The sequence below is a fragment of the Biomphalaria glabrata genome, chromosome 6, assembly GCF_947242115.1.
Source record: "Biomphalaria glabrata chromosome 6, xgBioGlab47.1, whole genome shotgun sequence".
NCBI lineage: Eukaryota > Metazoa > Mollusca > Gastropoda > Planorbidae > Biomphalaria > Biomphalaria glabrata.
Genome location: NC_074716.1, coordinates 39,023,254 through 39,049,028, shown reverse-complemented (window position 1 = coordinate 39,049,028; position 25,775 = coordinate 39,023,254). Strand labels below are relative to the sequence as shown.

The following is a 25,775-nucleotide window of genomic DNA, read 5'->3' as shown; positions in this document are numbered from 1 at the left end:
CTGTAGATCTAACTGGACTTTTTTTTTCTTTTTAAATTCAATTTCTTACACCTTCCTCCCCCCCCCCCCTTTTCTTTCTATCTTTTGTATTTACTTGAAGCCGCAGTCATTAACCTTTAACCTAGTGATTGAAACTAATCGGCTCTCCGGACATTTTCTTTCATGCTGTCAATGCAAATAGCGACGAAAATGATTTTTTTTTTCTTTTTAAGTTAGGGACCCCCCCCCCCCCAAGCTCTCTCTCTCTCTTTCTCGTGTTATCATCCTGGAAAGCTCATCTACATCAAAGTTTCTGAGTTAGGTGCTGCAGGGAACTCACCAATCAACCCCTTTCGGGCAAGCTGCGCCCCTGATCACGCCATGAGCACACACAATGTCAGACTAATGCCATCAACCTTTGCTAAAGGATTAACTTATTTATTGTCTTCCAGAGATTCTTGACCTTTTTGTTTTTGTATTCATTAATCTCTCCATGATTGATTGTCTTTAGCCATAAGGATGTAGAGGTCATCGGTTTCTTTGGCCGACGGTTAACGAGCAGGGTGTATTGTGTCCATCACTACGACCACCCCCCTTTACTGTACCCATGTTAAGACAGGTACCCAGGCGTCCTTAAAATCCTGAAATAAAAAATCACAGTCTTCACCGAGATATCAAACCGGGAACCTCTCGGTTTGGAAGCTAATTGCTTTATCACTCTCTGCCACCCAGCAGAAATTAGTTAAGTCTTTGACATTGAGTGTCACACGTTTTTAGAATAATTTAAAACAAAAATGTGCCTATTATCTGTCACCTAAACCAGAAAACTTCGGGAACGAGAAGCTTGTTAACGTAGGAAATAGATAACTCTAAATCCAAACCTTAACTGCCTTGCGGCTACACCCAAACACGGGAAAATCTCTGAGAGTGAACCCAAAATAAAAAAAACGGGGACCCTTAGGCAGCTTTGTGCTACATTGTGCTACACTCGGGAAGACTTCGTCTTTCCTTTGGACTCAAAAGATGCCTGAAAAGGAGGGACATGAAATGTGGGTGACAACTTTCCGCCCTTAGCCAGTGCCCAGGCTCTAATCTCGCCCTACAATAGAAGCCATTGTCATCATACGACTTAAGAAGGCTAAATTTTAGATACAGGGAAGTGGATCATCTTGTCAAGGACAGACGCTGTTTTCAGAGAGACTGCTACTTGTTCATATTATTGTAGCCCCGTGGCTCGCCCCACCCTTCCATGTTCCTCACTAAAAAAGTGTGAACACCTTAAGACATTTCTTTTCAGTTGTATTTACCCCTCAAAACACTCGCTTAGAAAAAATTCTCACAACTATTCGAACCATAGCTAACGTCTAGGGCTCCATACTATTGTCCATTGTCCCTTTCACATTTCAAGGACTGTTATGGAGTGTGTTTGTGTGTGTGTGTTTGTGTGTGTTATGGTAAAGTTGGGACGAAGTTAGCGATTGGTTTTGAATGATGCAAGATGAACAGAAGTGTTATTGTGAGTTTGATTCTGTTCAAAATACCATTTTACATTACTTCTTAAATCCGCAACATTTATTTTCATTTCTTATTAAGTTGATTTTGTCCATATGTTAATAAATGTTATATTTAGAATGGTTCACAAAGAAGTTATTTCACGTTTTTATAAGCTAAGACATTAGGCTTCATACGCCGACAGCGGTTTAGTTGTCTACCAGTTTGGTGCAGCAAGTCAACGACCGTCTACAACACTACCAACCCCCTCCCTTTTACCCCTCGATACAAGGAAAACGGCTTGTGACCCCGAGTTTTTTTTTTTTAAATCCTAATTATACATTTTGAAATTCTATTTTCGTTCGATCCACCTTGGAGAGTTTGTTGACAACAGATTGAGAACCACTGGATTGATCTATCTTTCATTGGAATCCGCTCACGTTCAGGTTCAATGGCAAAAAGAGTGTCTTTGGTGAAGTTGTTTAAATATATTTCTTAAAGAAACAAATAATATAGTAAACTAGTTCCTATGGCATCCAATTTTAAAGGCACTCACGTCAGTTTTTCGATGTAGCAATTTAAAAATAATAGACTAATAAAAATGGCACTACATCTATTGACAAATCTGTTTAAAGCTATTTATATAGTTATTAAAGAACGCGTGTTTTGGATGTGTTGACAAACACCTGTTTTAATCATTATAAAATATTAAATATCATTATTAATGATTATAGGCTCTCCGTTTAGCGAAAGATACATTCTCCTAAAATTGCAGGTATAAATGCAGTTAAAATAAAAATTAAAATTAAAATGCAGTTTATACAGATGAATTATGAACAGACATACACATTTTATTAACGCTTTTTGAAAAAAATTATAGGAAAAAAAAAGTTCTATATCGTAAACAAAAATCTTTCTCGATTCGTCTTATAATTCATTTTCAGTATATTATTCAATTTAGAAAAAAAAAAGAGGAGATGGAGGTAAAGACAATGGGGCGGCGGGGTTGGAATATATCTTGTGTAGAAGTCAACAAAGTTAACAATTGGCCTTGACTGTGTGTCTGTAGTTTTAACTTTGTAGGCCTCATGTGTGCTAATTTGGGATACATTTTTTGTCACACAAACGCAAAGCAGGTCATTTGCCTCTTTTGTAATATATGTGTCAAGGTCGACCACGAAAACAAATATGTTGACGTCTGGCGTTCTTACCAAACACCACACGCACACACAACAGAGGGAGGTTAAATAATCAAATCAGTCGGAGGCGGCAAGTCATGGTGGCGGCTTGACCACAAATGTATATGTATCGTATATTTCTAATTCTGTATTTAAATATTAACCCACAGGAAAATAAAATATACTTCAGGCTCAACTACAATCCAAAATATCGTAATAAACTTTTGATAGACATAATAAAACTCTATGTGTGTGTGAGTGTGTGTCTTTAATACACGTGTGTCTAAAATGTAGGCCTACTTTGTTCCAAAAAAAAAAAAAAAACGTAGACTATTGATATATTTGTAGGCAGGGCCGGATTTAAGTATGTGGAGACCCCATGGCAAAATCTTTGTGGAGGCCCCCTACACTTTTTCGAAAGCTTTAATAAATATTCAAACTATTATCTAATTGCAAGCCATATTTTAGAAGAAAGAAATGGAGCACTTGTAAATGTGATCTAATGTTCTTGCTTTAAAAACAAAAAAACTACAATTACTTAATTATGAAATTTTTGTTTTAAAAAATATATATTTTGAATGTTTTTGAGTTTGTGGACAGTAAAACTATGGGTGACCCACTGCCGTATATCCTAAACTGCATTTATATAATATGAGCACGCTACTAATGGATTCTTCTTAACCACGACAAAGTTGCCATCCGTAAAATGGCTTCTGTCTCTAAAGACAATGGATGCGCCACTTGCGCCTAGATTAATCCCTAGTTTTAGTTTCTTCTTGAGTCACAGCTCGTGCTTGTGGGTACTCCTGTTTTAAAGCTAATAGGGCAGCTTTCTTTCTCATTCTATTAGCGTTTCATTCATTTTGCTCTCAGCGAGGTTCGTAACAGCACGCACAGTCTGTCTCCATGTTGTGCGATCTTGCGTGATTTCCTGTCACATGCTTTCTTTGATGCATGTAGTCCTCAGATCTCGCTTGCAGACATCTCTGTAGATAAGCCTTGGGAATCTCTTGGGTCTGACTCGCTCAGCATTCAAAGGAATTCTTCCATCTGGCATGCGGGTGACATGTCGAAGCCAACGTAGTCTTCTCTGTGTCAAAAGAGCATAGATGCTGTATGTATGGCCAGTTTCAAAGCTTTCTTATCAGAAGCATGAACCCTCCAGAAGAAACACATTATAAGCCAAAGGCAGAGCAAGTGAAAACTGTTTAATTTATGCTCTTGGTGCATGAATGTTGAATAGCGCTCGCTATCATAAAGAAGTGTTGACTATACAGGCGTTGTAGATTAGCAATTTGTTTGCCATGGTCAGTTTAGGCCTAGGCTACTATTTTCCTAGACATGCTTATAGTTTTGTCAATCTTGCGCTAACTGTAACAACGTCAGAATTATGAAAAAAAGAAGCCATTGGACCTCATACCACTGAATTGAAAAGATGGACAGTGATCATGCACTGCAAGTGGAGTTATGGGTAGAGCATTATGCAGACTCTACTAGACCGTAAATACAATCTTGCTAATCGCGTTGTCTAACTTTTCAATACTTGCTGTTTAGGATGAATAAGATCAAACGCCCCAGTAAAGAAATTTAGAGCAGCCATTGACAAACTTACATTTTGGAAAGCAGCCAGAGGAGTTGGACTAAGCCTGTGTTGGGTCCCCCTGGATTTAAAAAATGCAAACATTTTTACAATTTAGAAAAAAAAATCAAGGGCGATTATAACAATTTCTGATTATAACAATTACAGAGGTACTCACTGCTAAGCATTGTTGGAAAGGAAAGAGTACTACTAAAACAGCTGCCTATCTTATCAGAACGAAGTTAGAGCATGTAGATCTATAACAAATTTGACTTTCTCCTTGCTGCAGAGGAATGGCAGAAAAGAAAAAAAAAGTTCTTTTATAAAAGCTTTTATCGATAAAACCTGATGACCATATTAGCAAAAGTGGTATTTTAGCCGTAAAGGAGAAAATTGACTGTTCAAAAAGCCTACTGCCAACTTGTAATGACAACATGCAGGGCGCTGTACAGTTAAACAAATTCGCCTCTATGTCAGTCTCCGTCAAGTGCAAGATAAAACAAGGATGTGTTCTGGCCCCAACACTATTCAGCATCTTCTTTTCGGTTGTAATCGCCAGCGCATTTGAATCCCTGGAAGATAAAGTACATATCCACAGTTGGTTCGATGGAAACCTTTTTTAACCTGTCTCGAAAAACGAAAACTGTTCACCTCCCATTCACAAGAATGTTTACAAAGGCAGGAAAATGCTTTGGCAGCTGCATATTGAGAGCTCGGTATTACAATAAGATTCACCAAGACTGAAATTCTGGCACAAGGCGCAGTGCCCGTGGTAAGTATCAGAAATCACACATTACGGTGGTGCATGAATGTACCTGCCTATAACCAACAAGTGCCAGCAGCCTGAATTTGAAATGACAGAAACAAAAATGAAAAAGCCTCTGCAGCAACGGTTGTCAATTTTAATAAATTGGGGGTGGGGGGAGTAAAAGTTAGTAAACCGCCTAAATTTAGAGACATTTAAAAATCTCTATTGTGTATATGTGTGGAGGCCCCTTTTGTGCGAAGTCCCCTGGGCTGTATCCCCGCCTTAAATCCGGCCTTGATGAAAGGCCTATCAGCCTACTGGTATAACCTTCCATACGTACGTCGCCTTTGCAAGATAAGAAACAAAATCTGCAACACACACTTTTGATGCGTTAACCCCCTTCTAGCATCCCCTTACCTAGTATCCTTAGTTCATAGCCCTACTTTTTCACTTACTTTATTGAAAAACCAACAAATTTTGCTTTCCGGCACTTGGTCTACGCCTTACCTTTTACTCTTATTTCGTATCTGCCAACTTTGTCAATGGTTTCTTTTAAGAAATGAACAATTGGTCTAACTTTATACAAATCGTGATAATCATCTGTACAAGCCCATATCTGGTTTGTATGTGGTTGCTTTCAGGGCCCCAAGCCTTAATAGTTATCAAAAAGGCTATACCGGTATTAGAATTTTCCTTACACATGAAATCAAAGCAGGATTTAATAGGTTAAGAAAATTTGAATCTTAACTTTTATTACAGTTTTCAATTCAAAATAACAAGCCCATGGGAGCAGTGGTGTTGCTTAAGTTAAATGTCATCCTCTTGACAAAAAAAAAGACTTTACCAAAAACATTTTTTTCGGTTAAAATAGATATAACAGATACGCTAAAGTATGTATGAAATCCAAGCCAAAAATTGTGTTGCAACATTTATTAATTGCAATTATTGTTGATCTTCTGTGTTCTTATAGTGTTGGTATATTTTTTCTTATAATAACATATGAGGATGTTTTGGGGCAATTGTCTTGTTCGGCCACTCCATGGTATGCATACTTTGGTGCCACTCCACCGGAATATATGTTGTTTCATTCCCTAGCTGGCTTGATTCGAGAACATTCTTTCTCAAGAGCATTTTGAGCTTATATGTTATGCTTTCATAAAGTTCAAATGCCATAGGAATCACTTGGCTAAACGTTTAGCATAAAGCTATTCTCTTGTATCCTAAACAAAAATCTAGACTTAGCTTATGAGCAGTGTTGCATGACTCCGATGCATAGCTGAAAGTATAGTCAACAAGATTGAAGGTGATATTAAATACAATGATACGATCTACAAATTTTTTATTTTTATTTCATGAAGGAGGGTATTAGAAGGCTCGGTACGGAACCACTAAGTCCACTGCAAATGGGAATAACTGTTCCTGGAATTAATTTTTTTTTTAATTTTATTTTGTATTTTTCCACATGCTAGGACAAATTTGTACAAATACTCCTTCTTCCCTAGTGCTATTAGAGCATGGAATGGGTTGCCTGAGCTAGCCAGGAAAACCAGTGACTTGGCAGAATTTAAGTCATTCGTACATATGCATGACTAAATGCATGACGCATAGGACGTAATCATCTTCTTTTTTGAAGTAACGTCTGTATTATATAAGATAAGATAAGAATTTTAAAATTAAAACACAAGAAAATGTGTTAATATACCTGGTATAGCAATGTACTGTTATTATTTTAGCAAATGCATAGAGTTACTGTTCATTGTAAAGACATTTAAATGAACTACGGCCAAAAACGAGATGATTGTTATACACAGATCTAGGCTATAAAAAGAAAAACACTTGAGTTTAAAATGCCAATATTTATTATCATTAGGCAACAATACTGTTGTACCGGTATAAAATGTTCAGCCCATTTCATGGCACACTATCATTCATTATTATAGTTTAAATTCATACACAACATTTATTTATACAAGTACTGGTATGACACATACACAGGCTGAACTTATAAAATATTTTACAAACAAAATACAACATTAAAATGCAACTTACAAGACATAATTCAGCTTATACTTGTTAAGTCGCCTCCTAAAGATTAGTTGTTAGATCTAATCTGGTACGGGATACAAAATGAATTTTAAAAATCCAGCTTACAGCAGCATAATGTAAGCTGAACCCCTATAAAAATGAGGTTGAATAAAAAAAAAAATCTTGTTTCTTGTCTTCTTAATCAGCATATGTCCTTAGTAAACCCTTTTCTTTACAGATCTTCAAAAAAGAAGATCAATATATACACAAGTTCAATACAAACATAACCAACATAAAATGTTTTACAACCTTTTAGCTGATCATGTCATAACTGATACATCCAACTTGTTTAAAAATTAAAAACTATGAATATTTACAACATAAATTTAAAAAAAAAAAAATGTACAAAAATACTAACTGACATACTGAATCAATGGTAAATTGAGATCATATGTCTTATAAGCAAAATAAATAAAGCTTATTAATGCTTAGGTATTAACATACATTGCATCGTCCACAATCACAGCCAAATAAAATTAGCAGTCAGGCACAAACTTGCAGTCCCCAATGCGGGGAAGGAAGACACCCTCAATGGCCAATAAATTGGCCTTACGAGATGAACGAGGCTTGAAAAGAATGGCCTCCCCAGTGACAGTCTCTTGGCTCTCATGAACCATCATCTCCTTCAGGCCATAGTGATGCTGTTTGTAGTATGTGATACAGCAGGTCATTGCCACATCCACATGCTTTGTAACTCCATTTTTTCCAGTAATCATGTTTGTTTCCTGTTGCGGACCATGAATTCTTTCAACAATGCCTTCTCCCACAACTTTACCGCTGACATCTTGGATGAGAAACTTCTGATCAGCATCAACAGCCTAAAAGCAGAAATTTAAAAAAAAAATTAAAAAGGAAACTTGAGAAGAATTAAAAGATAATGTAACCTATGGAAAAAAAAAATTACAAAGATTATGCACCAAAAAATTGACATCATTTAAATAGAAGGTATTTGTTTAAATTATATAAAAAAAAGCCTTTACAGAATTTTGCTGCAATTTTAAGTTTTCAAGAAAATCAAATTATGGAAATGTAAACAGAAATCCCCAATCATCACCAAAAAAAAAAAAACACAAAAAAACATGATAACAAAACTTTTAAAATAAAGACCTACCTGGATACTGAAGGCAAACCCATAAGGGTCACTGTCTGACCAAAAGTAGTTGTCGTTGTCATTAAGTGTCTCCCCTGAAAATGTTAGGCGAGCACCATAGCCAGTTCCTATGGACAACAATGTTTTTGCCTGACCATTCCAAAAGAAATTCTTGGACGTAACACGTCTAACACGGTACTGAAACCCTGGGCAGATTTTCTCATGAATGTAGACACCTTGAAAAAACAAAAAATAAAACTACTTGCAAGATGTTTAATGGGAATGACCAAAGGATTGGTCTAATGTAGAAGGGACAAAAACAACGATAAAAAACAAAAAACAAAAAAACAGTTTGGCTGTCCTAAAATAGGAGCTTTACAGACAGTTTTTCAATAAAGCTAAATTTAAAAAAAATGGATAACTGAACAAAAAGATAAATCTTAACTTTCAAAACCTAAATAATAAAATATATTTAGTGATAATTTTCAATATTTTAATTTTTATCTCACACTCTAACAGACATTGATTAATGACTAAACATATTTTAATAATAGCACATGATGATGCATACAGATGTTGGACAAAACTTAGTAAACAAAACAAAACAAAAGGTTAAATGAAATGTGAAAGTCAAGTAAGAAGACAGAAAAAGACAGAAGTAAAAGTGATTGTAGATAATGAATGATTCTAAATCTTACTGTCATTTACTGACTAGGTCAGCAGACAATGTTACTCTAATGCCCGTCAGTACGGGTCAATGGTCAATGATGGACCTCTCGGTCCCTAAGTGGGTCAACCATCTGGAACAAAAGATGTGCAATAGCAACGTGGCAAACACAAATAGGACAAGCCTTCTAAATAAAAAAATATATCTTAGGCTTGTCCATGCAAAATAAATTTAATATGTTGAAAAGCATTAAAAACAATGCAATAAAAACATGACAAAAAGATACACTTAAGTATATCAAGGGAGGGTTACTTAGTTATGTGCTGATTCAAAGAAAACTTGTTTCTAATGAAAAAAAAAAAAAAGAATGTTTTGCCTATGGCCTATGTGAAGATATATATTAATAGAAAACTCATTATAAATTATGGACCTATTTTTTTAAAATCCGAAATGCCTTTTGAACATTTTTTTTTACTAAAGCAAGTTATAAAGTGAATATAATTCTTGAGTAAATAATGCAAAAGTACATACCAAACACCTGTTAGGTCTAAAAAATAAACCTAGAGATATTAATTATAATTGAAGTATGATGACTGGAAGAGTGTTTATATTTGGTTACTAATGAAATGTATAATATAAATAACTTATTCCAGTTTGAGCATTGCCAATAATATAGAACAGATCTATCAATATAGTCTAGATCTAGATTAAAGATCTATATATAGTGTATAGAGATAAACAGAGTACAGAAGGCTATTTCCACATTTTTATCACAATGAAATCATTACTGTTTGTTTATTGATATAAAATATTTCAACAGAAGGACAATGAAAGATGTAAATATTGTTGTTGGAATGTTATTGCATCATGACAACACTTCCTGAAAATGCAGCCCAATGACCTAGATAATCTGATTAGGTGGTAATACTTTAATTCTCTTATTGAATATTGGACCAAAGTACTAGATGTAGAAATGTGGAACTAATAATAGTATTATAGCACTCCCATTGCAAGCAAATGAAACTTTTCATTGCAGTAAACCAGTAGATCCAGGCTCTATAATCTATAGTTACATGGATACTTTATGTATGCAATTTATGCATATAAACTAGACTCTATTCTTATTCTACTAACATATAGTGACTTACAGTCTATAAACTAGATCTATAGACTATACTATTAATTATGACCTACTCTATATTGAAAGCAAGCCCACACAAACTGATTTCAGTTATTGAGTTATTAGGACGGGGTGGATATTTGTAATTCTTAGATCTATATTTTAATGCTTACCAATTACTGGGAACTCGTGTCTTTTGATCCCTCTCACAACGTACTGGGCCGGTACATGTCCTTGATGGGCGCCGTTGCAGACGACATCGAGTAACTCGTCGTCAGACTTATCGTCGTCACTGTCTCCTGCTGAAAGCAATGGCTTCTTTTCGAAAAGCGTTTCGATTCCACAACCATGTTGTTTTTTAACATGGTTGTGATTATGGCCAAACTTCGCTAAAGGGGGCTGAACATCTGTGTAAAGCTTAAGAAGGGCAGAGAGGTCCCCTGGTCTCAGAGTGACGTACGGCGAAATTCTGCGTTCAAGAATCCCTTTGTTTACGTCATCGTCGTCGAAAGAAGAGGATGTGATGTAGTCTTTGAGAAATAATTCCATTAAAATTTGCACTAATGACAGTTTATATAACTTAGTAAGATAAATCTAGATCAACTTTGTATGCGTGTGGGACAAAGTAATTCTAGGTCTATGTTATCAAACTAAATAAGTATAAAAATGGCTTTTTTGTCTTTTTTTTTCCGCTCTCGGGACAAACGGGAAAATATGGTCAGCTGCAGAAGCTAAAAGCTAAACGGAAACTAATAGTTTTACGCAAGACGACGCGTTTTATACCCCAAACACATTATTTATTCCCACCAATCAGAGCTAAACACTGGGAGAACACCGAAGTAATTTTATTGGCTCGTTGCAATGGAAAATTTTGTTCACGTGCTAGTCTCGTGATCTCATTTACGTTTACAGGAAATTCCGATGTCTAAGCACGTCCAATCGTTTGCCGGGATCTGAATCTAGTAATATCTAGTATAGACCTATTTGTCTATTAAATATTATATATATATATACTAAATGTTTTACGTTTTCAAAACAGTTATTCATTATAAGCCTAGATATCTAGATTGGTATACTTTAAAATATTTTCAATCACAAATGTGTGTTTTTTTTTTAATAATTCATTAGACATTTTATTATAGATGTACCTAGTAGATCTAAACAGATTAAAACACTGAACCATAATTTACAAATAGAAAAACAAAACCTAATAAAATACTCAGAAATACACAAAGACAATAGCACACTTCTTATTCCATGTGCTTGGACAAATTCGTAGATAAGTGCTTCTTCCCTGTTCCCTAGTGCCACTAGAGCATGAATCAGCCAGGAAAAACACAGGGTTAGCAGAGTTTAAGTCACTGATCAACATGCATGACTATTTACAAAATTGAATTTACATGCGCTAGCTATAATAAGCAAAGAACCTCGCAGACTTTAATAAAAACAAACAAACAAACAAAAAAAAAAACCTCCAGAATTAGCTAGTGTAAAATTAAGACTTTAAATGAAGCATAGATCTATATCTACATCAGTGTTTCCCAAACTCTTTCCTTAACGGAACACTTAAAACATTTTGAGTATTTAGCGGAACACTTTGTTTATTTTTAGAGAGATTAATTCATATAGTGACAAACTAATTAATTTTTCCAGTAGTTCTTGGAACACCTATTCGTGCCTCGCGGAACACAGTTTGGGAAACACTGTTCTATAGGATTTACATTAGATTAGAGTTAGATTAGACTGTAACAAGAAAAACATTAAAAATGTTTCTTTAAAAAAAAGACAATATCTCCTTTATGCAACTTGTAGAGCAATTGATTTTCACTTTAAAATTAATGAATGTTAGATTTTAAAAAACAATGGAACTTTCTTTTACCCCGCCTCCCCCCCTTTCTCCCCGATAAAGAATACCGGTAAGCGAATGTACAGATTTAGTACACTTAATAATCGTCCAAAGATAAGCACTTATAGATCTACACTTAGAAGAAGAGGCGCACAATTTTCATGAACATTTATTTATTAAACTCTTCTGTCAGAAAAGCCTTGCATTGGAAATTCCCAAAAGCGATAGTCATTTCAAGAACGCGGTAGTCCTTTCAAAACCAATGTTGGATCTAGATTTATATCTATTCAATAACCAAATTTAAATTTTCTTTCATTTTTTATTTGAAAAATGATAACGGCCAAACTATAGTTTCGCCCGTGTGACCAACTAGCTCAAGGGACCGTGACCCATGAACATATGGATCATTCACTACTCGTTGACGATGGACCTCCAAGCATGCAGACATCATTGTCACGGGATAAAACCCTTTCCCGGGTCACACGGATTTATCTCGAACCTTTTGGACATTTCAACGAGAACCAGCATAGACTCCACATCTAGATATAAACTTTTACTGCGAGCCGAACTTTTTTTTTTCTAGAAGGCTATAAGAGGATCTATTTACTAAGCAAAGAAAGGATCCTGTCTATGAACGAATCCTTTTCTTAGCGTTCTCCCATCTATTTATAGCTTTGGCACGGACCTATATATATATATATATATATATATATATATATATATATATATATATATATATATACATAAATATTCGTGTGTTCATTAGTCTGGTTCAGAATAGCTAAAAATCACGTGACATGTATCTATGTACAAAATGGCGGACATCACCGAATTAAATAAATTATTACACAATCTTAATGATAATGACTTTTTGAAAGATATACGTGCTGTAAGAATTAGTGTTTATAAGGTAACATTAAACATTCTATAATAAATCTCCAGATCATAATAATTATTGATAATTAAAAAATCAAACAATTACTGAATAAAAAACTTACAAAGCATTTCTAAGTTTTCTTTATTTTAAATTTTATTAGATCTATTTAATTTAAATTATTATTAATATTATTATTATTATACTTTATAGATCTAAATTATAGATCTACTATTATTTACTATGACTATAGTTATAGTTATACTACCAGTTATACTCTATAGTTATACTAAGATAAGTACTAAGTTATAGACTTGTACTTTAGTGTCTTTAGAGTTAGAGACTAGAGTTTTGTTTACTTTAGACTAAAGACACTAAAGTCTAAAGTAGAGTGTCAGAGTCAGTGTCATTTCTTTAGAATTTAGATGTCTAGATCTAGATTTCTAGATCTACTAGATGATTTGTGATTAGATCTAGTATCATTATGATTAGACTAGTGATTAGACTTATTATCTTATATCTAGATCTATGACTTTAGATTTTGATTAGCCTAGCACTAGGGTAGGGTTTATTAGAAGAAATTTTGGTATTAGTATTAGTATTAGTTAATGTCTAATGTGACTAGAAACGCTAAATCAGGTTTCTCTTAATTATTTAATAACACTTATATTTTAAGAATATGCAGAAAAAAAATGCAGATTACAAATATGCAATTTGATTTCATCAGAGAAAAATAGTTTTTAAAATATATATTTTTAAGTTTTATTTCTTATTACCATATATTGTCATTGGAAATATGCCATTTTGGTTTTAAGGCTTAATACTAGACTATCTCCCTTGAATTACTTGCCAACTTTTTTCAGTTGCTGTTTTGTCTTTCTTTCTAGCAGCTATTAGATCTAATATTAAAATTCATTTAAAATGATAGCATAAGAACAAAAACTCTCTTTAAAAAAGTTATTGAAAAAAAGAAGAAACAACTTCATCAATTTATTATTAACATTTTTTAGACCTTCATTTCAGTAAATACACTTAAAAATTCATAAGTTGACAGCATAAGAAAAAAAATCTCTTTTAAAAAAAGTTATTGAAAGTTTAATATAGATAAGGGAGATAAATATGCTTGTGGTCAGTAAAGGTATCTGGGCATCTAAACTATTACCGAAATTTCTACAAATTACAAAATAAGAACATAATATAAAACTAATGTTATTTAACCTTGGACTTGGTTAGGTCAATAGGCCTACTAGAATATGCTTCCACTGTTTGAGGCCCCTCAACTTCTGGCTCAACTCAAGAAAACATAATTAATAAGATACTGGAACAAACACAAGTGACAAACTACATCAGTTAGCAGTGAGATTCATAACAAATGAATATTCACATTTGATTAGAGTATCATTAGAGTAACATCTTTAGTAAAATCACTAAATTTAGAAACCCTTCAGGATAGAAGACTCAAAAGTAAAGTAAATACATAAAACAATAAAACACTGAACCATTATCTTCAAATACAAAAACAAAACCTAATAAAATACTGTTACGAATGAACAGTGACAGGTAGAGGTCACTATGTGTGACCCCGGCGAGATGACACAGCACCGAGTGTTATCTGGAATCTATACATGTAAACAAAGACAGGATGGGACGTGCCTCACGTGTTGTTCCAGAGGACGAACAGATTTACGAAGGGGGGCATTGTGACAAATGAACAGTGACAGTTAGAGGTCACTACATGTTACAGTGACGAATTGTTATAGTTATAATTCAATAAAGTTATTTAAAGCTGAAAGTTGAGTCGTCAAGTTCTTTGCTGTGTTTCTTTTATTTGTGTGCCTAGTACATTTAGCCAGAAAATCAGAAATACGTAACAATTGGTGTCAGAAGTGGGATGTTTTTCTGGCTGAAATGTCTTCGAGGAAACTACTTAACCAGCTGTTGGTCAAAGAATTAAGGCAAGAACTTCGTGAGAGAGGTCTGCAGCTCAATGGTAACAAAGAAACACTAACAGAACGCCTAAGACAGGCCCTTATTGAGGAAGATCAAGATCCAGATGAATACATATTTGAATTAAACCCAGATATGACAGAGATCCTGAGTAACATGCAGGGCCAGATGAACTTAATGAAGGAGAGCCTCAAGAAAATAAACGCCATGAATGAAAACGTAAATGAACAGATGAGCTCTATGAACGAGAAGATTGACCAGAGAGTCAACACTGTGGAAAAAGAAATGGAAGAGATAAGGACTCATGTCCAAGAACAACTGAGTAAGGAACGGGGTACTAGAACAAAAACATTAGTGCCCGAAATCTCTGGGAAGATAAAGCCGCCTGTGTTTGATGGATCCATCTCATGGACTGTTTACAAAAGACAGTTTGAGGCAGCGGCCAAGGTTAATAACTGGAACACTGAAGAAGAGAAAGCGACTGCTCTGGTGTTAGCTTTAAGAGGGAAGGCAGCAGAACTGCTTCAGTCAATAACAAATCAACAAGATTACGCTGCCATTGTTAAGGCTATGGAGCTCCGTTACGGAGACGAACATTTACAAGAAGTTTATAGAGTTCAGTTGAAAACCCGACAACAACGCTCCGGTGAAACCTTGCAAGAGCTAGAGGCGGACATAGAACGTCTTGCTCATTTGGCATATCCAACAGCAGCACAAGACTTTCTGGACGTCATTATCACTGATGCATTCATTGATGCTATTCGAGATCCAGAACTGAAGAAGGCAATAAGAATCAGTGGTAAGCGCAAATCCAGCGAAGCTCTGGTCTACGCCCTCTCCTATGAAGCCGCCAAAGACGCCTCTAAGAATATCCATCATGGGCGTATGCTGGAAGTCCAAGAAGAAGATCTTACACAACTTCTCAGAAGGGTAACTGAAGTGCTAGAAGAACGCAGACCAAATAAGAAGCAAGAAGGACAGAATAGAACCAGTGTACGTTGTTGGAATTGTGGAGAACCTGGCCATCTACAAAGGAACTGCACGAGAAGATTTCCCCGACAAACAGAGTATCAGCACAGACCGGAGACAGATGCAAGGTCAGGTGCTCATGTCTACCAGGGAAACTAACTTTCGCCGGTTTTATGGGGCAAAAATCGGCGATCAAGAACATGACAGCCCCTGCAACTATAATTCCAGTCGCTGTGTTAGGGAAGAATAAAAGTCTGTACATCAATGGTAGAATTGGATCTCGAAATTACCGTTTTCTTCTAGATACTGGTGCCTCACGTTCAGTCATTCGTCCAGACATTGTCAAAAAGAACGAAATCAAGAGAGTGAACTCTTACTCCTTGAAGACGGCCAGTGGAGAGATGATGCCTATACATGGACTGACAAATATAAACTTTGAGCTCGGGCATCAGTCATTTATACATGAATTTCTGATCGCTAACATTACGGATGACTGTATTATTGGGCTCGATTTTATGCAGAAATGTGAATTCTCTCTGAACATCGGAGGTGGTACTTTGAAATGTGGTGATGTTGAGATTCCCTTGCTCGGGGATGAAGATGAAGAGAATGGTCAAATAAGAAGAATCCTTTTAACAGAAGATACAAGTTTGCCAGCTCAGTCTGAAGCAATTATCTGGGGAAAGTTAGAGCATGGTCAAACTGCAACGATGACGGCGATAGTGGAAGGCATTGAAAATGACAACAGCGGAATGGCAGTAGGAAAAACATTGGTCCTTGTCGGAAAAGATCAAAAGGTGCCCGTCAGAATCATGAACCTCGGCCTACAGGAGAGACATCTAGAGAAAGACAGCCCCATCGCAATATGTAATACTCTTGACCTGATAAGAAACTGTAATAATGATATCATGATCGTTAATTCCACCAAACCTTTCAATCCACAAATTACCAAGCTCCTGACAGAAATGAAAGTGAATTTATCAGATGAGCAGTTCAGCAAAGCGGAACAGTTGATCATTGAGTTTGAAGATATTCTGCCATCTGATGAAACAGACTGCGGACGGACAAACATGGTACAACATCGAATAGACACTGGAAACACCAGACCGATTCGACAGCCACCACGTCGCTTGCCGCTAGCAAAGCAACAAGAAGCTATGGACATGATAGAGGGCATGACGCAGCAAGGAATCATTGAGCCCTCAAATAGTCCTTGGTGTTCGCCTATTGTCTTAGTAAAGAAGAAGGATGGATCTATGCGATTTTGTGTAGATTACAGAGCTCTGAATGAAGTCACACATAAAGATAGTTATCCACTTCCTAGAATCGACGATACTTTGGACACGCTTGCAGGGTCCCAGGTATTTTCTACTCTCGACCTAAAGAGTGGGTATTGGCAAGTTGAAATGCATCCCAATGATAGAGAGAAAACCGCCTTCTCTGCTGGCAATGGCCTCTGGCAATTTACTGTGATGCCATTCGGTCTCTGCAACGCACCAGCCACCTTTGAACGATTGATGGAGAGGGTTTTACGAGGACTTCATTGGACTACATGCCTTGTTTACCTTGATGACATTATTGTCATTGGCAAAACGTTTGAAGAGCACCTTGCAAATCTGAAGGAAGTATTTCAATGGATAAGAAGTGCGGGAATGAGACTCAGCCCAAAGAAGTGTTCCTTATTCAGGAAAAACGTTAAGTACCTTGGTCACATTGTGTCAAATGACGGAGTCAGCACTGACCCTGACAAAGTTGAGGCAGTGAAACGATGGCCTACGCCAAGTAATATCCATGAGCTGAGAAGTTTATTGGGACTCTGTACATACTACCGACGTTTCGTGCCAAATTTCTCAAACATCTGTAAGGTCCTTCATCAACTGACAGAGCAAAAGAGGCCATTTATTTGGACATCTGAATGTCAAGAAGCTTTCGAGAGGCTGAAAAACACACTATCCTCATCACCAGTATTGGCCTACCCCATTCCAGGGAAGACATTCATACTCGACACAGATGCAAGCAACACTGGAATAGGCGCAGTCTTGTCCCAAAAGGTGGATGAAACTGAACGAGTCATCGCATACTTCAGTCGAAGCCTATCGAGAGCTGAAAGGAACTACTGTGTGACGAGACGTGAATTGCTGGCTGCTGTGGATGCAATAAAACATTTCCACAAGTACCTATACGGGCAGAAATTTATCTTAAGGTCAGATCACGCAGCTCTGCAATGGTTGCTTTCGTTTAAGAGCCCTGAAGGTCAGGTGGCAAGGTGGATCGAACGTCTTCAAACCTATGAATTTGAAACTAAGCACCGAAAAGGGCAAATTCACCAAAATGCTGATGCACTGTCTCGACGACCCTGCAAAGCAGAATGTAAGCACTGCAAGAGGGCTGAAGAAAAGGAGGTAGATGTCAATTGTCTTCGGCTCGGAGTAGATGTTTCCGGACCCTGGTGTGATAAAAGGATTCGAGAGGACCAAATGCAAGATGAAGATCTGGCTCCCATTCTTCTATGGAAAGAAGATGGACAACGGCCAGATTGGAAAGACATCTCTGAGAAGGGGGTAGCCACCAAGGCGTACTGGGCTCAGTGGGACTCGCTGACGTTAGTCAATGGTGTCATCAAAAGAGTTTGGGAATCTGCTGATGGAACATCCAATCGCCTTCAGCTGATGTTACCGAAGGTGAGAGTTGCTGAAGTACTGAAAGAGATGCATAATGGCGCTAGCGGATCTCATCTTGGTGTCAATAAGACTCTGGAAAAGGTTCGTCAGCGGTTCTACTGGTTCAGATATAGAGAGGATGTAGAGGAATGGTGTCGAAGGTGCGACATATGTGCGGCAGCAAAAGGCCCTCGACGCAAAACTAGGGGTCTTTTGCAACAGTATAATGTTGGTGTTCCATTCGAGAGGATCGCAATAGATGTAGCAGGCCCATTTCCTGAAACCAAGAAAGGAAACAAATACATCTTGGTAGTCATGGACTATTTCAGCAAATGGCCAGAAGCTTATGCCATACCAAATCAAGAAGCTATCACAGTGGCCGAAACACTCGTGGATAACTGGATCAGTCGCTTTGGTGTACCTAATGAGTTGCACTCTGACCAGGGCAGGAACTTCGAGTCCAAAGTTTTCCAGGAGATGTGCAAGACACTTGGCATCGAAAAGACTCACACGACAGCTCTCCATCCGCAATCTGATGGGATGGTGGAGCGATTCAACAGAACCCTAGAACAACATCTGTCTAAGGTTACTGATGACCGACAAGACGACTGGGACAGCCATATCCCCATGTTCCTCATGTCATACAGAGGATCCGTTCATAGCACCACAGGATATACCCCAGCGAAGATGTTATTTGGTCGTGAGCTTCGTCTACCATGTGACCTGTTATTTGGGATTCCGAGAGATACGCCAGTGTCTTCAACTGAATATGTCACCAATCTCCGAAGACGATTGGAGAATGCTCATGTATTGGCCCGCAGAAACATCAAGACCAACAGTGACCTGATGAAAACGAGGTATGACAAACGGGCCAATACGTCCGGGTTCCATGAGAATGATCTAGTGTGGCTCTATAACCCACAGAGACGAAAAGGCAGATCCCCGAAACTCCAAAGAGACTGGGAAGGTCCATACCGTGTCGTAAAAAGAATAAACGACGTGGTCTACCGGATACAGAAAAGTCCACGGTCCAAGCTGAAGGTTGTCCACGTTGACCGACTCCATCAGTACCGTGGTGAAATAGAATCTGTTCGGGACGAACAGATCTAAGAAGGGGGCAGTGTTACGAATGAACAGTGACAGGTAGAGGTCACTATGTGTGACCCCGGCGAGATGACACAGCACCGAGTGTTATCTGGAATCTATGCATGTAAACAAAGACAGGATGGGACGTGCCTCACGTGTTGTTCCAGAGGACGAACAGATTTACGAAGGGGGGCATTGTGACAAATGAACAGTGACAGTTAGAGGTCACTACGTGTGACCTCGGCGAGATGACACTGCAGCAGGCATCCTCTGGAATCGACATGTATAAACAACAACAGGATGTGATGTTTCCTCCCATGTTGTTCCAGAGGGTACTAGCAGTGTTTTTGCAACAATAGACAAGCGATTAGGGACTCTTTATAAACCAGAGATGTTCATGTGAAAAGAGTCAGTACAGTCGTCGATACTGTTCTCTACTGTGCGAGACAGTAGAAGAGAGTGGACTTGAGCCGTTACAGTCGATACAGTCGATGTAAGACGTATACGCTACATGTTACAGTGACGAATTGTTATAGTTATAATTCAATAAAGTTATTTAAAGCTGAAAGTTGAGTCGTCAAGTTCTTTTATTTGTGTGCCTAGTACATTTAGCCAGAAAATCAGAAATACGTAACAATACTCAGAAAGACACAAACAGCATAAAAATGTCCTTCACCATGGATCAGAAAAGTTGATTTAAATTTTTATTTTTTTTGGTTTGTCTTTCAAAACTAATATTAAAAAAGATGTTTATATTTAAAAAATTAATTTTGTTCAATATGTCAGCCACCACGTTACAAAACTATAATTAGTCTCGCAAAGCTCTGGAAAAAAAAAGTTGGGAGAGGGGAGATTAATAGGTTTAGGGGGCACTGTGGCTGAGCGATAAAGCGCTTGGCTTCTGAACTGGGCATACCGGGTTCAAATACCTAACACTAGTTGGGGAAAAGTATAAAGGCGGTTGGTTGTTGTGCTAGCCACATGACACCCTTGTTAACCATGGGCCACAGAAACAGATGACCTTTACATCATCTGCCCTATAGATCGCAAAGTCATAATTGTTGTTTCAACATTTGTTCCAAAACAAGAAAAAAACATAAAAAATACTTTAAAAAAAAAAGCTTATTCGAATTGTAATTTACATATCTTATAGATTACAGACATTAATTCAAAAAAGAAGATAATTACCTCCTCCGCATTTCATGTGTCAATTTACGTATGCATGTTAATCAATAACCTAAACTCTTCTAAGTCATTATGGTTTTCCTGGCTTGTTTCAGGCAACCCATTCCATTCTCTAAAGGCATTAGGGAAAAGGAGCACTTGTACACATTTTTTAAAGCGTATGCAATACGAAATGTGCCTATATCTTTGTGTCTTTTTGAGTATTTTATTAGGTTTTGTTTTTCTACTTAAAATTAGTTTGGATCAGTCAAGTATTTAAATTTGTAATAGATCTAAGGATTCTAGATCAACAACAATAAATCTGTGCAATTAGAATTATTTTTACCAAACGTTTTTATTTAGTGCTATTTCATGCTTTTAGCTTTCTCAATACTCTGATCCTATCACTTATCTGAAAAATAAGGGGGGGGGGGGGTGAGAAAGAAAAGGATATCTGGGTGAATTTTTACCATATTCACTTTTTAAAAGTAAAAAAAAAAAAAGGCAAACGACCTGAATTCAAACTCATGGCTCAAGCCAACATCCTAAGCACTCTGCCTATTGAAATAGCTGACATCCTAACCACTCTGCAAGTAAGGCCCCTATGGAAATATAAGATTGTGTGTAAGTATAATGTTACTTTGAAGAGGACTAATTCAGCTTATACCACAACTTTGCTGAAGTACAATTTCTTTCCCTTGTTCGAGATACAGAACAAGATCATTTATTACCAAAAGTTAATTAACCAATTGATTAATTTTTTAAATTGATTCTTTTGTTGTAAACGAAATAATTGCACAAATTTCAGCTTCATCCGAGATTGGGCGTGGGAAAAACAACATTTACACAATTTTTACCAGACAAACAGATAGAGTTGATATAAGCTTTGTAAAAAAAGATTTAAGTTAGGTTATTCACTTGTTGAAAATATGTAGGTCTACACAAAGAACACATAGTTTCTTCATTTATATACAAAATAAAGTCTTCCACTATAAAAAAATTATAAAACATAATTTTGACACTAATATTAGTATACAGTCTAATTTCTATATAACATTCTAAGGTTGTCTGATATATTTCCATGTTATATATTATAATGTTTTGCAAGAATTTTTTGTTGCGTTTTTGTTTAATCATTATTTCTGTCGTTTTTTTCCATGTAATGTGAAACATACTAATTATTATTATTTTTTCATTACCAGATTCTTTCATTAGCCAACGATGGGTGTGATGTAACTGCAGCTTTACCAACTGTGGTAAAACTCCTGGCGCTAGGAGATTCCTTTGTTAAACGTGTGGCTGGTGAAATAATTACATTGTTTGCTGAGAAAAACCCAGAAATGGTTATGCTAGCTACAAACACTTTGTTGCAAGATTCAAAGGATATCAACCCCGTCATCAGAAGTCTGGGGTTGCGAATATTGAGTTCACTGCATTCAGAATCATCAATAGAAATGCTGACTAATGCTGTAATGCAAGGGCTAGAAGATGGCAGTCCACATGTTCGGAGACAAGCAGCATTAACATCAGTGTTCTTGTATCAAATGGCTCCTAATGTTGTCATGGAAGGAGGCATATGGGATTCACTGTATGGACATTTAAGTGATTCTGACTCTCCAACTGTTGCCTGCTGTTTATGTGCCCTAGAAGAAATCTTTGCAAGTGAGAAGGGCATTGTTGTCTCTAATAAATTAGGTCATTATTTAATAGGCAAAATGTATTCATTTTCTCCTTGTGTTCAAAGATATGTTTTACAGTTTCTTTTAAAATACTCCCCTAAATCAAAAGTTCAAGTATTTGAACATTTAAATGACCTAGATAACAGTCTTACCAATGGTACATGTTTGCCTATTAATCTGTGCACATTAGAACTCTTTTGCCACTTCACTTCCTCCCTACCAAAAGTGAAACTGAAAGCATATTTAAGTGGCTGGAAAACTATCAAGCTACATTTCACTAGGGAGAGAAATGAAGAAATGGTCACTGCCATTATTGATTATCTGTGCCAGACTAACTTTCCAATCGATGTCATTACGAAAGACTTCAACAAATTCTTTTGCAGGGATGATGATGCTCAATACTTAATGGAGCAGAAAATAAGAATATTGTGCAGGCTCATCTCTGCAGAGAATTCAGAACACATACTTGAGGAGTTTTTTATAATTGCTAAGCGTCTTGAAAAGGAAGCTTTAAAGAAAATGATTTTGCGTTTGACGGAGACTGTTTCACTGAAGCCAGAATTAGAGAGGCATTATGTTTTATTTTTGAAAAGGCTGATGCAGCTTGGTACTTCAGGAGTCATAGATTGTCTAGTACAGGTTTGTTTGTTGTCAAGCTTTTTAGCAGTATTTCCACAGAGAAACAAAACATTTCCTACAGATTTTTTTTATGTAATGGATGGCATTGAGGTTAAAAGCTTTGGGTTACAGATCATCATGTCAATTGTAATTTGAGTTTTGTAGTCAATAGTTGCTGTCACTACAATCACCTTTAGGTTAATCTATGAAGTCAACATTTTTATTATTCTAAGGCGTGGCCAAAGAGCTTTTCAAATAAAATAGAGATAATTTCATTATACAGCCAAATCCAGTTAATCAGACCCCCTGTTATTTGGGACCAAATTAAAGTACAGACACCTTCTTGTAACACAGGACATGTTGAGCCATAAATTGTTAAGACAATACAAATCTTGTTTGTATATGTTCTGATTAACCTTATCCATAGTAATTTATTAGAATACTTATATTCACAATATTGGAAATGAGAGCTGAAAATAAAACTTGTTTTTTTTTTTTTTATAGGTCCTGGTAAAAGTGAAGTTCTGCAGTCAAGAAAATTGGTTGATTGTAGCACCAAGTCTACAAGACCATTATCAAGAAATTCACAGTACACTGGGCAAGATAGCATTATTAGAAGTAATACGGTCACAAGGAGAGCACCTTCCAGATGCACCTTGTATCTTAGAACAAATAATGGATGAACTTGATTTGGACACAAAAGATAGTCATTTTAGCCATTCTCTTGACCAGGACCTGGTCAAACAGCAGCATAAGCAGTTGATTAAAGTCAGCCTTCTTGGTGCCATGGTAAAAATGTGCTTGCACAATGCATCCAAGATTCAGCCACTTCTGTCAAGGTTAATGGACATCTGTATGTGTGACAAAGACAGAAATGTTCAAGACAGAGCTCTATTCCTCTATGGTTCACTCTGTAGTCAAGTTATGACATTAACAGGAACCCAGATTACATGAAGCTTGATCATTATCATATCACTTTATCACTTTACTGTTACTTGGCAAAAACTTGTTATTTCATAAAGCCTGTCATATTGGACAGTGCAATTTAATTTTATTATGTTGGAAATGACAGAACATTTTATATCATCTAAGTATTTGTAATTCCTTTAATGTTAGGATATATTATTCTACTGTGAAGGATTATTCATTGTAAATGTAATATTATTATAGTTCATTGTTTCAACTGTCATTTTGTGCATGTTGATTCTACAAATTTAATGTATTATAGTCATAATTGTCTTTATTTATATGTAATTATAAATGCTTTGAGCTGTACTTTGTTTTACAAATGTTACACCTTACACCAGTTAAGTGTTGATGAAATGAAACAGGAGGAAAGGAAAGATAAGTTGGACTTGACCTTTGAAATAATTTCCAGCACACACAAAATTCTATTGTTCACACTTAGAGAATGAAATTATTTATTACACTTTTCAGATGTTGTCATTGAAGGGGGAACAACCCTAGTTCAGGGAAAAAAGGTAGCTTTAGCAAAGCAATTGATTTTTAAACATAGGAGATTTCCAAAAGTAAACTACTCAGGAGAGCACTTACTATTATATTTTAAAGTAAAATTAGTAGTACCTTGATGTACCAGTACTGAAATAAGTTATACCCATAATTTTCAAACTTATAAAAGTCTTCAAGCAACCTACAGTTTTCCTAGGTGAGCATAAAGTTTAGATAGTAATTCTATACAAAGAAAAGTGCTGTTGTGTTTTTTGTATTACCAAAAACATGTTTATTACAGTTGTCATTTGAAATGGTTCTATAATATAAAGTGCAAAGCCCTCAATCCCTGGATGACGTAAGTGGTCATCATTGAACAACGATGGACAAACTATATATATATATTTATATATACAGTGTTTGTAATTTGTAAAAAAAAAACAGGTGCCGGTACTCAATGATGTATTGCCTTTTAACTACTAATAAATAATATTTTTTTCCCCACATTGAAAAAGGTGCCAGTTCGGTTATATATATATAAGGGAGGGAAACACTGAGAGCCAATTATTGAAAAAATACTAAAGTCAGGTAATCTTTTATTCAATTGTACTAAAATTAAAGAACAATTGATAATAAAAGTTATGGTAAAAATGTTTTTGTTCATTTCATTCTTTTAAACAAAAATTTTTTTTATTTATACACGAACTTCAAATAGTTATTAGTTAATTCTGTTTCTTCAAAACTTGGACTAGATAATATCATTGACAGTCACAGGTTACTGAGATAATACAAGTCCCTGTTCATTGTTCTATATTGTATACAGCACAAAGTTCACAATCAATTATTTGAGAATCAGAATGTTAGACAAGTTATTTAAGAAACAAACAGTTAGTGCTCAGATATCTGGAAATGCTGGTAAAATAATATAAATATAAATCTGCAGGTTGGACATTGCCTCTGAAATGTTAATAAATGGGAAAAGAGATTCTTATTCTAGTTAGTCAAATGTGGTCCTACTGAAACTATTACATTACTTATTATTGGGTCCTACTGAAACTATTACATTACTTATTATTATCTATAATATTAAATATTGTAATTTAAAGATACTACATTATCCATATAATATTAAATATTGTAATTTAAAGATACTACATTATCCATATTGCGAACTGAAAGATACTACATTATTTATATTGCAAACTGAGTTCAATTTATGTTTGAGTTATCTTTTCATCACCCATGTTCAAGAGCATTTTTCAACTAATACAAACTTGCATTGCACTAAAGTGGGAATGAAAAATCTTAACATTTCTCGCCACTACTGTGATAAATTCAATCAGTGTCATAATGTAATATAAATATATATTGATTATTTAAATTTATGTTGCTCATTCTATACATAAATGTATAATATTACAAAAATATAATGGAATTATATTCATTTTCGCTGAAGTATAAAAGATTGGAAAATGGTCTATTCCTCATCCTTCATTTTCAGTAATGAATATTACGGTTCTATTGTAAAAAAGAAAAATACTATACA

General features: G+C 35.9%; 2 protein-coding genes across 2 annotated transcripts; one reads left to right on the top strand and one right to left on the bottom strand.

Annotated features, from left to right (window-relative positions):
• Nucleotides 1-6,816: 6,816 nt before the first annotated feature.
• Nucleotides 6,817-10,697, bottom strand: LOC106056463 (uncharacterized). The gene is made up of 3 exons (XM_013213238.2): nucleotides 10,111-10,697; nucleotides 8,172-8,386; nucleotides 6,817-7,878 (listed from the first exon to the last, which is right to left on the bottom strand). Exons 1-3 carry the CDS (start codon nucleotides 10,484-10,486, stop codon nucleotides 7,537-7,539), a joined length of 933 nt encoding a protein of 310 aa, XP_013068692.2. The 5' UTR covers nucleotides 10,487-10,697; the 3' UTR covers nucleotides 6,817-7,536.
• Nucleotides 10,698-12,540: 1,843 nt separating this feature from the next.
• Nucleotides 12,541-25,756, top strand: LOC106056464 (AP-4 complex subunit beta-1-like). Its single transcript, XM_013213240.2, has 3 exons — nucleotides 12,541-12,693; nucleotides 21,686-22,801; nucleotides 23,285-25,756. The coding sequence occupies exons 1-3, from the start codon at nucleotides 12,589-12,591 to the stop codon at nucleotides 23,732-23,734; spliced, it is 1,671 nt and encodes a 556-aa protein (XP_013068694.2). The 5' UTR covers nucleotides 12,541-12,588; the 3' UTR covers nucleotides 23,735-25,756.
• The last annotated feature ends 19 nt before the right edge of the window (nucleotides 25,757-25,775 follow it).

Coding starts and splice junctions, on each gene's coding strand:
- LOC106056463 (XM_013213238.2), bottom strand. CDS start 10,486: ATGGAATTATTTCTCAAAGACTACATCACATCCTCTTCTTTCGACGAC. Junction 8,387..10,110: donor ACACGAGTTCCCAGTAATTG/GTAAGCATTAAA, acceptor TGTTTTTTCAAG/GTGTCTACATTCATGAGAAA. Junction 7,879..8,171: donor GGTTTGCCTTCAGTATCCAG/GTAGGTCTTTAT, acceptor TTCTGCTTTTAG/GCTGTTGATGCTGATCAGAA.
- LOC106056464 (XM_013213240.2), top strand. CDS start 12,589: ATGTACAAAATGGCGGACATCACCGAATTAAATAAATTATTACACAAT. Junction 12,694..21,685: donor TAAGAATTAGTGTTTATAAG/GTAACATTAAAC, acceptor TTTCATTACCAG/ATTCTTTCATTAGCCAACGA. Junction 22,802..23,284: donor TCATAGATTGTCTAGTACAG/GTTTGTTTGTTG, acceptor TTTTTTTTATAG/GTCCTGGTAAAAGTGAAGTT.